The 12,123-nt window shown below is 39.3% G+C and overlaps 1 protein-coding gene across 2 annotated transcripts in view; it reads right to left on the minus strand.

Moving 5' to 3' along the window:
- xrn1 (5'-3' exoribonuclease 1) overlaps positions 1-12,123 on the minus strand; it is a 144,514-nt gene that overhangs the window by 75,894 nt on the left and 56,497 nt on the right. For both annotated transcript variants that reach the window (XM_028792080.2, XM_028792079.2), the window contains exon 13: positions 10,866-10,955. In XM_028792080.2, the coding sequence (XP_028647913.1) occupies positions 10,866-10,955 (90 nt within the window). The remainder of the gene's footprint in view (positions 1-10,865; positions 10,956-12,123) is intronic.

Below are 12,123 nucleotides of genomic sequence, written 5' to 3' on the forward strand. Positions count from 1 at the left end.
GTCACGTATCGCGTCATCACGGATTACGCTTCCTACGTAATCACGTGAAGTGAAAACAAGGAAGAGATTTACAGCACGAGTCAAACGCGGGAACGAAGGTAAATGACATTAATTGTTGAGTGTCTTTTAATACTGTGTAAGCATACATATTAACACATGTGCAATTAAACGTGTGCATTTACGGGGTGATTTCTCAGGCTTAAAAGCTCGCCTTTTATTAAAAAGGTAAATGCAAACTGTTTTCATTCTGAAGGGCACAAACCACATTAGATTTCAGCTGTTAAACGCGCAAAAATGTCGGTACACCAGATAAATAAGCGCAACATATTATCAGTTGTATTGTATGCTTACAATACATATAGAAATGTGTTAATCGCTAACTAATAGTATGGGATGGTGTTTTACGACTCGCACCTTGATTTAAATGATTGCATGTCTTGGTGGGTTTGCGTAGCTTATTGTCAATATCTTTACACCTCATTTTAAGACTTATTGACTGAAACAGGCTTTCATGAAAAAAGTTAGGGCTTTGCTACAGGATACACCCTCCACCAGTTAAGGAAGTAAAAATAAAGGTATATATTTCTGTTTTATTTAAACCTTTTAAGTTCGTATGCATAGCCCCATTTGGCTGTTTTAGTTTTTTTTTTCTTTCTTCAGTAATATTTAATCTCCTTAAAGAAAAACAACATATGCATTTTACTTTTTTTGTATCTCTTTAGTAATATTTTAGTGTAAAAGGATAACCAGTATTTAAACCTTTTATGTTACTTTATAAAGTTATTTTACACAATGTTGAAAAATTAATAAGAAAGCTACATATTTTGACAGCTGCTGCTTTAATTTTCAATGAAATGAAAAAAGCTCTCCAAGAGAAAACCTCAATGAAGAAGAAACAGTTTGCACTATCTAAAAAGGAGAAACCCTCATTTATAAAGGTTTGCTGCAGATGATTTAAGTGAAAATAAATGAATAGTTCCTATGTGTATAATACATATTTATCTATTTGACTTATGCCTTTATTCCAGCAACTTGCAACATCTGAGGTACAATTTGTTACATTACTTTTGTTTTTTGCAGCACAGGCAGGTGAAGTGACTTCCTCAGGGTCACACAGTGATGTCAGTACCACAATTTGAACTGACAAGCTCCAAGTTTGCTGAAATATTACTGAAGAAAGAAAAAAAACGAAAACGGGCAAATGGGGCTATGCATACAAATGTCCATCCATCCATTATCCAAAACGCTATATCCTAAATACAGGAGCCAATCCCTGCCAACACAGGGCACAAGGCAGGAAACAAACCCCAGGCAAGGTGCCAGCCCACCGCAGGGCGCACACACCCACACACCACGGACAATTTAGAATCGCCAATGCACCTAACCTGCATGTCTTTGGACTGTGGGAGGAAACTGGAGTACCCGGAGGAAACCTAGACAGACACAGGGAGAACATTCAAACTCCACGCAGGGAAGCAAACCCAGGTCTCCTAACTGGCACCTTTCACTGCGCCACCATACCGCCCGCATACAAACTTAAAAGGTTTAAATAAAACAGAAATATATACCTTTATTTTTACTTCCTTAACTTGTGGAGGGTGTATCCTGTAGCAAAGCCCTAACTTTTTTCATGAAAGCCCCTTTCAGTCAATAAGCCTTAACAACAGGTGTAAAGCTAAACTTGCAGCAAGGCTATTCAATTACACTTGCCTAATGCCTTTCCTAAGGGGAGATACTGTGGGATCTGGGCATCAGTCAAAGCACCAATCACAGGCCCGATTAGAAAGCGGGAAGCTATGATTTGTCGTCTCCCTCCCATATAACAATCACAGCCCGTGTTACAACGCACTATGTATGTATGTGTATATGTATATATGTGTATGTGTATGTATATGTGTATATGTATGTGTATATATATGTTGATATGTGTGTATACATATGGGCACCATGGCGGATGTTAGCAGATTGCTGGCCAACCACAAGCGTTACCTGGTAGGTAACCACCCATACAATCAGATTGTGACACAGACTACGAATGCCGTGAATGTAATTACCCCGATCTACATGCTGTCAAATTAACGAACCACATGCCGTGGTGCAACGTTAGGGGCATCGCCTCTGGCGCTGACGTCCGAGGTTCGATTCCCGAGAGGGAGTGCAGTGGAGTGTGTACACCTGATGAGCCCAGAATGAGGGCGAAACACGTGTCGTGTACTCTTTGCATTTATTTGACAGTAAACTATTTCAACCATATATATATATGTATATATATGTATATGTAGATATGTGTATATGTAGATATGTATATATATGTATATGTATATATATGTTTACATAACCTATTTAACACACTACTTTTCCGCTGCGAAGTGCGGGTATTTTGCTAGTAGAATATATAAAGCCCGAGTTCCAAAGATCAAATAAACACTTTCACAAAAGCTTCAAGAATGATTCAACAGCTTCTGTGGCGTAGCGCGCTAAGATTTGCCTCTTAGCGCAGAGCAGCTTTTTCTTGCCTCACAGACCTGAGTTCGATTCCCCGCTGGGGATGAAGTGTTGCTTTTTTTTTTCTTTTCTTTTAAACCTCAAACGGACATAAAATTTACACATTGGTATGCACTGTCAGTTACTGAGATCGTTATATTTTCATGTGGGATGCTCCTTTTCAAATATTTTTTTAACAATTGAGACTGCAATTAACAGGAACAACTGTCCTTATAACTTATTTTTAAGATCCATAACACACAGACAGACAGAGCACTGCGTAATAGAGAGACAGACAGGCAGAGAAGTCACTAGATATATAAATAAACAGGGAAGCCACGTGTACTGAAAGAAAAAAAGAACAACATGTGTGTTGTCCCTGCTGCACTGAATAAGCGCAGGCGCTCTAACACCGCCCCTCCCCCGATCTTACTTAGAGAGGCAGGGACAACGCACATGTTGTTCTTTTTTTCTTTCAGTACACGTGGCTTCCCTGTTTATTTATATATCTAGTGACTTCTCTGCCTGTCTGTCTCTCTATTACGCAGTGCTCTGTCTGTCTGTGTGTTATGGATCTTAAAAATAAGTTATAAGGACAGTTGTTCCTGTTAATTGCAGTCTCAATTGTTAAAAAAATATTTGAAAAGGAGCATCCCACATGAAAATATAACGATCTCAGTAACTGACAGTGCATACCAATGTGTAAATTTTATGTCCGTTTGAGGTTTAAAAGAAAAGAAAAAAAAAAGCAACACTTCATCCCCAGCGGGGAATCGAACTCAGGTCTGTGAGGCAAGGAAAAGCTGCTCTGCGCTAAGAGGCAAATCTTAGCGTGCTACACCACAGAAGCTGTTGAATCATTCTTGAAGCTTTTGTGAAAGTGTTTATTTGATCTTTGGAACTTGGGCTTTATATATTCTATAGTTTATGCCTACTACATTTTGTAACATTTATTACTAAAATATGACAAAGTTTCTGTTTTAACAATGTGTTTACACAGATTACTTTAGAATAATGATCTCTTATTTCCACTGTAAAACTCCACTTCACTCCCACATAATCAATCAAGGCGTGAGCTGGGAAAACTTCGCTCACGTTCTAAGTCGGTGAGGGGATGGAATAGCCGGCTGCTGGCAGCTTGTCTTTTATCAGCACATTTAGAGGACAAAGGATGCTGGCGGAGAGGTGTGAACGGATTTAAGAAGCGATTTAAGGTGGGCCGGATATACGAGTTTTTTCGTAGGCTCTGGTAATTCTAGTGTTAAGGGGGAACCTTTTTCATTGCTACACCGCTAAACACGCATGCAACGGAGTACATGTGTTAGTGGAGGTATTGCACGATGAAAATGGACAGAGAACATTCTGAAACTGAAGCTGTAGCAGACGATAAAGTTGAACATAATGACACAGAAGAACTTTTGCCAAAAAAAGGAGCCGTGTCTGTTGTCTGGAGATATTTTGGTTTTAAAAGGTCAGATGTGGACCAAACAACTATTTACTGCAAATGCTGTCGAGCTAAAGTTGTCACCAGAGGCAGCATCACGAGCACTGCTTTGGAGTACCATGAATGTATGGAACTAAGATTGGCACCCTCCACGTCCTCAGGTAAAACTGAAAAAGCTACAGGACACTCAAGTCTGACGTTACTGGCAGACACATTTGCTGGAGGACTGCCTACGACAAAAAAAAGCAAGCGGTGGACTGAGTTAACCAATGCCATTACAATCCATATAGCTAATGTGTCAGTGGACAGAGATTGTTAACATTAACAGAAAGTGTTGTTGGTTTACAAAAAATATTTACTATTTATTCCTTTCCTAAGACATTTTCAGTGCAATGCAACTTTTGACAAGCACCTCTGGATATTTTACTAAGTCTAAATGCCCCTTTGGATGGTTGAAATTATGTTGTCAAAATTATAGTTTAAGTTGTCTGCAAAATTTGTTCAATAAAAAGGTTCTATATTTTGACTGTAACTGTCATGCAATGTGATTGCTTCTCTTCATTAGTGCCACCCCCTTAAAAACTATCACTTTATGGGCCCATGCAAACCTGTATTAATACTTGTGTGCACATTAAAATGTTTTTTTGTATAATGTACAATTCTCATGACAATGGAATAGGTTATTCTTAGCCAGTCTACTGCAGTAATTGCAGTGGAAAATGTGGTTAACATCCACTCATGCATGGGAAAAAAATACCGTCGAATACTGTGAAACCGGTATAATTTTGAAAAATACCGTGATATAGAATTTTGATCATACCGCCCAGCACTAATTCCTACTATACATGCATACTATCAATGCTTGCATTTTGTTTCATAATTAATACAGGTCATTAAGTATATTGCTGAAAAACGTTTACTAAAACATACAATTATGTTACAAATTTACGTATTGTTGCTCATTAAATGTTATTAATGTTCTGGTTCTGGTTTGCATGCACCTTACTGCTCCAAGAATTCTGATATTTATTTCTGAACATATCACCATATGGCAGAAGTACACTACATTCATGAAAGGTGTGCCAGTATATCATTAGGCACAGTAAAGCACACTCACATATATGTGTCAACCCATGCAAACTCGTGACCAAACTATGAATAAATATGTCCCTGCAGCAAAATGTTACCTACAAAACAAAGCAGATACATATATGCAAATATACATTCCTATTTGTTCTGAAAACAACACCATTGCTGAATCTCTTTGTACATGTCACTAGTAGTCGCAAAATACTACAATCATAATCATGAAATTGAGCAATCACAACATTTTTGAGCAAGAAGAATTAGCTTCCAAAGTAAAGAGGGAAAAAAAAAATATCAAGCCCTTAAAAGAATCATAGCTAAGATTTCTTACAGTAAACCTCAGTAAGCAGGGTTTCCACTCTTTTTAAGGAATCATTTTCCAGGACATTTCCAGGAGCTTTTTCCGGAAATTCATGACAGGATCTGGTCATACAGTCATACACTTTAGTCGCAGGCTTAATGCCATTTTAATTTCTCTTCGATTATGCAGGGACTTAGTGTCACCGATATGCTAAATTACATTATGACAACACCAATTAATGCACTGATGTATAATGGAGTTGTTTGCCCTCTTTTTGTTACACACTGTTTTAAACTGCAAAACTCTTTTAAAGAAATAAATGCCTCTTGGATTGTGGAAAACTATCCAAACACTGACATATACTGAGGAATTCCATAATGTTCAGTATAGAGCTGTTGATCACACCATGAAATAGGCTAGCATAGTGACCTAATTTCAGTAAAAGTTACTTGCATATTACATATTATGTCATTGTTTGTATCAAATAAATTTATGTACAATGTTTGTATTAAACAAAACTGCATAAAGCCAATTTATTGCCTATATCATGTGTATGATGCCTATAACACTAATGTATGCAACAATTGGCACGCGACAAAACAAAGTCAGAGTTAACTTTCAACTGGTAGCTTTACTGGGAATACAGCAGCTGTAGAATTTGCATAAGTTAACGACAAAGATTATAATAAAGAACTTATCTTTGTGGGAAAAGAAGCAAAAACATCCATTTTAAATCATGATAGCCTTGCCATCAATTCCTGAGTTGAAAACTTGGTTAAACTAGAAAGAATACTAGGAACAAAGGATAAGAGCCTGAACTCCAGTATATTGGAAAAAAAACAAGTCACTGTAGTGTAACCTATGAAAAAGGCATCTGGTGTAGGCCTAGGTTTAGAAACAATGCTGGTGTTGCTCCTTGAGGTCTGATAAAACTGCATCCAGACCGATGACCTCTTTCTTTTTTTCAGCAACACTTTTACGATAGGCATTAGATTTTGTGAGCAGTGTAAAGTCCTGTTTTCTCTCAGCCTTCTCTGCCATTGCATCTGCTTCTTCTTGCATTGCCTCAATGCCAGTGATTATTTTCTGTCTCTTTGCTGCCACTTTTGTGATTTCAGAGCGGAGCTCTTCTCTTTGCTTGTCATTTTCAGTTTCCTTTTTCTTCTTTTTTTCATCATCAAGGTATTGGACATATCGCATCCTGGCATTTCTGCAATGCTGCAAGAGGGGCTTTGGCAATACTCCATCAAATGAGCCACCAGTCAAAGAATCTTGGATTAGGCGAAAAGACATCAGAGTCCTTCCTTTCAGATTTGTAACCAGCATGTCCTTATTCACAGAGTACCCTCTTTCGACCGCTGCTTGCCCATGTGACAATGTGAACAGGTCTTTCATTGATTTCCACAGAATTGCGTACTCTGCTTTGTCACCAGCAAATCTTCCCATGAATGTGTCCAGCCGACAGGAGCTACTTCTATACCCTTGAAATTCCTCCTTATGGTACTGCACCATTTCAGTGAGGAACATCTTGTACTCACTCAGGATTTGGTCACAGTCCTCTGCTGTATGCCATTTGGCGTTAAGAAGCAGCTGTAAGAGCTTCTCAAACATGGAGATGGCACGCCTTTCATCGCTGATCATAGTTACTGGATCTAGGCATGCCATGTGCCTTACTGCTGCATAATTCAAAGGGCATTTGTCCAGCAGTTTCTTTGCTGTTGCGGACAGGAAGGCTACACATTCTCTCCGGAATTGTTGACCCGGCAGCGGTTTTTTCAAGCAGCTTCTCTGAGGCTTTCTCAAGAGCTTGTTTGGTGGCAAAGCCAAGATCCACCTCTTTCAGTGGCAAATGGAGTGTTTTGTAAAGTACATCAATTTTAAGTTTTTGGACAGGTGTTTGATGTTATCCAGTACCTCCCTCTTCAATAAGCATGAAATCAAACTCTTCAGAAGGGCCTGAAGGTCTTTTGCCAAAAATGGCATCATGGGGGCATCAGTCTGGAAAGTCTCAAGAAAGGGTTTCAGCTGCCTTGCCACATAGGCAAAAAACTGTAATTTTGCCTCAAAAAGGGGGTCACCAACAGCCTCTCTGACCACAGTGTATGATGTTGACATTGGCATTTTACTCTTTGGCAGTTTCTTGTAATTGTCGACAAATATTTCAACATGTGGCCACATCCTAAGTGCTCTCTCTGCCACTGGCAAGTCCTCCACCCACCTGTGAGCACAGAATTTTAGAGGAAATGTTGATGTTTTGGTAATTTCAATAAAGCCATCCCGTCTGGCTGGTGTGTCATGAAAAAGCTGCCAAAGGGCTCTTAGTTTGTCACCTATCTTCCATCCACTTTCCTTCTCGCCTTGTTGGAAGCTTCCATGAACTGTATGAAGACCACAGGTTCCTAGGTTTATCAAGCTTCTAATATCTGGGGCCTCCTTAGACCTGTCTTCTTCAAATAATCTCAAAAATGTTTTGTTGACACTTGGTCCATCCATCGAGATTTGCAGGAGCTTGTTTGGATCAAGTGGAGAGACGGAAACTTTAATGCTCTCAACAAGCTTTTCTGATTGTGTGTGCCCTAGAAACTGGGAGTCCAGATAATGCACAACTACCTTTTCTTCATTATTACTCCAGTACTGCACAAGCACATCCATCTGCTCGGTCTGTGTTATTTTGTTGAGGCATTCATCAAATGAAATGGTATAGCAGTTGGACTGTCTAATGTCTTTCACTAGCTTGTCTCTGAAATATGGTGCAAGGCCAAAACATATCAGATACGCTGCTTTTGTTGCACCACATGAGAATTTTTGGGCAATTTCACTATCTGGAAACATCAGGTGAAACAATGAACCCATATCTGAACAGGAATTGAAAGAATATTTGGAAAGGGCCACTTTAAACACCCAGCGGATCTCTGCTTCTAAAACAGCTTCACTTGAAAAATGAGCTCCGATTGTGGGTGTAGCTTGAGGTGGAGTTACAGAAGTTGATGGCTGGACCTCGCTGCTTCCTTGACTCTCTGATTCTGCTGCCTGTCTGCTAGCTTCAGAATTTTGGGGGGTGGGAGATTGATTGATGAAATCAGTCATGCGTGGTCCTGTGCCTTGACTTGACATGACCCTCTTGTGTCCCTGTCCTTTGGCATGGCTTTTAACAGCAGAAATGCCCATGTTGCCTACATCAAAAGCTTTCTTGCATATCTTGCAGTATGCCCGATGTACATTATCTGTCACATGTCCTATCCAGTCCCTGAACTCAGGATTTATCTTCCATTCCTCCTTAAACGTACACCTCCTTGACATGATTCTGCTTTCCCTCACTTCTGTAATTAGAAATACATTCTCTAAATTAACCATTATAGGCTACTATTTTTCCTGCAACACTGCCTATTAGTGTCAAAAACATTAAATACAGTAATGTACAAAAATGTAGGCTAAATAGAAATACTGATCCAGTACAGATTTTCTGTAGGCTAACTGTGGTAAACTTAATGTGAAAGCATACCCATATAATTCCTCTAGAGGGAGCTAACGTTCTGTGGAATAATGGAAGCAAGCTAGAATAAGAAGCTGAGCCAGGAGCTGTTAAGCGTGTTCAGTTGTGCAAATAAACGGCACAAGTCAAGTAATATTTATTGTGTGGCGATTGCTCGGCTGCAAGGATATCACACGAACCTACACAAACACACAAGAACAGGCATTTAGATGTAGGCTTCAAGTAGCCTTGTAGCGGGGCCACATAGTGTTTAAATGTCAGTTCTGTGTGCGTCTCGTTTCATTGTCCCGTTTACTGTTTGTGCATCAGTTTATGCCGTCCCCGAAAAAACGGGGACGGATGATGGAAGGAGACCACAGCCGCCAACCTGGAAAACACCTGTTTTCAATCAATCAATCCCAGCCGTCACAGGACTATATAAGCCATCAGGAGGAGAAGGGAGGAGAGAAGGAGATTTTGTTTCACCATTACGACCACGAGCAACCTGTACCTGTTTTCCATATTGCGCTTATCCACCCAGTTTGTTTTTCCATCTGCCTGATTTATTTCAAGGACCTCACCACGAGATACCCCGGGGTAGGACTTAATCATCCACCACATACACGAGGATTCACGGTGAGGCTGTTCCATTTTTTCGGGGAGAATCAAACATTACAATTTCACTAATTCAGTCATCCGCTTTCAGGACAGTTTCTTTATTACCGGACTCACGTACTCATTCATTTTCAGTTTGTCATTCATTGTCGTTATTCGTGTTGTGTGTTTATTTGTTACAGGGACAAGGGAGGGTTTTTGTTGTATATATTTATATATGTTTGGTGGTGTTTTGTTATTGCTGGGGTGGAGGGATATTTGTAGTATTTATATGTTTCTATTTTTATATTTCATTTCATTTAATACATATATAATCTGTTTAATTTTACATCCTGTTTGTGTGCTTATATTTTTCACCGTCGATTGTGGGGAAAAGTTCAAATGGTAAGAAGTACGGCTTGATAGTTAGATTATTTCTCAGTTAATTATCCAGGCCACTGGTCTTGGAGGTGTAGCTGCCGGCTGGGTAAAAGGGGTCGGCCGTTACAGCCTAAGCCCTATTTGTTTTAAATGAAAGCAGTAGCTCTTAGTCTAATTCTTTTTAAGACTGTTATCGTGTTCATGCTGTTTTAGGTTTGGTTCACTGAATTTATTTGCTTAACAGTGGGACCACGTAGGCCTACAAAATGATTTTAGATTGATTAAGCAATTTCTTCCGGGATCAATAAAGTATTCTGATTCTGATTCTGATTACCGTCATTAGACAATTAGCACTATGCTAACACCTAATGGGAATTGCCATTAACAGGCTAACAGAAATTAGGATCGCCAATTTACTTGACATGTTTAATATGTGACCTGGGTCCACATCAGACGGTATGAAGTAACAAAACTGTCAGTTGCACCATATGCACTGTGGTCATACTTACAGTCATGCACTTAGCAGAAATTTCAAGTGATGAACTGATGTTCTGTTGTTCTCTTGTCAGCTACTGACAAGCTAGAGCAACGAGGGTCAAAACTCAAATATAATTGCCTATACATGTCTCAGTAGGTGGAGACATTGCGCAGCAGAGGCCACGACCTAGCTCAGCTGTCATCATATCTAGACTTACAAACAGCAAGCTGTTTCAAACAGAAAAATTAAAAAGCGAAAACAGAAATAAAATTCCAGGACAAGAAAGATTATTTCCAGGACATTTGGCCATTTCGATCAGTTTCCAGGTCATTTCAATGACTGGGAAATAACCCTCAAAATTTTCAGGTTTTCCAGGACGCGTGGGAACCCTGAGTAAGCCATTAGACTGTTTTTAGTGGTAGTGGTTGTGGAAAAACTGCATGGATCATGAAAAATAATCATTTAAAAAGTGGCAATAAGGCAAGATGTGGCAAGTAAACATGACATTCCTATGTATTCAACTGTATGTCTTCATAATTCAAAACCAATGCACAAAATGTTACTTTCAAAGTATTCGAAGCAGAAAAAAAGAAGGAAAAAACACCTTTACATAAATATTCCTTACCAGCTCCAAGACTGAACTCCATGGTAGTAGTAGTGCAAAATCCATTGTATTGCTTGAACATAACACTCTGCTTGATTAGCCAGGAATTCACTTAAAAATAAGAACAAATTAGCACAAAATGTTTAAAATAACAAAACTGACCATGATTTGCTTCATTATAATAATGTGAACCAACAAAAAATAAAGTTACGGAAAAGACACTGAAGGAATACTAGCAGCAGTTCTTCTGTGCCAAGTAAGTGTTTATTGAGCACATATGAAAACTAAAATAATCATTTTATTTAATACTAGCCAACCTGTGGCATAGCATATGCTGCATAATTATTTATTGATGGGTGAATGGTTGTCCAAATGGGGTGGGTTTGAGGATATGACTGTGAGTGAATGAAAAGATGGAACTCTGGAGAGAGCAATATACAATTGTCCGTGACTGAAAACTGGTTTTGGCAGATACAGGCATATCGTTTTGAAAGTTTGTCCCTGTGCCTTATTGTCATTGCAAAGGCCAATCTAACAGGAAATTGTCTACGTGTAAAAGTAAAAGGCAAATTTGAATCTGATGGGGTCAGGGATATCCAGGGAATAAGGACAGTTTGTGAGGTAGGAGCTGCGATAGTTGTACACACCAGTACAGTGGAACCTCGGTTCACGACCATAATTCGTTCCAAAACTCTGGTCGTGAACCAAAGTAATTTCCCCCATAGGATTGTATGTAAATACAATTAATCCATTCCAGACCATACGAACTGTATGTAAATATATATTTTTTAAAGTTTTTAAGCACAAATATAGTTAATCATACCATAGAATGCACAGCATAGTAGTAAATTAAATGTAAAAACATTGAATAACACTGAGAAAACCTTGAACAGCAGAGAAAACTTAACACTGCAAGAGTTCGCGCTATAGCGCTACAAACCGCTCACTAAAAACACTTTTTTAATGAGTTTTAAGCATAGGGAAAAAACTAAACATTTGAAAAATTCGTAATTTAATAAACCACCACGAAAAGTAACATTGCAACAATGCACGCTACGAACCGATCGATGTAAACAGAAGTGAAAACAAAATCAAGCCAGGTGCATTCTTTAACTGCCTTATGCGTCTAGCCCCCTCTCTCTCGTGTGTGTGTGTGTGTGTGTGTGCGTGTGCGTGTGTGCGTGCATCTCTCTCGCGTGCGTGCGTGCGTCTCTCTCGCGTGCGTGTGTGTGTGTGTGTGTGGCGGGCACATGAGCAGCCAGTGCGGCATGCCTCGAGA

Source organism: Erpetoichthys calabaricus, chromosome 2 (assembly GCF_900747795.2).
Source record: "Erpetoichthys calabaricus chromosome 2, fErpCal1.3, whole genome shotgun sequence".
NCBI lineage: Eukaryota > Metazoa > Chordata > Cladistia > Polypteriformes > Polypteridae > Erpetoichthys > Erpetoichthys calabaricus.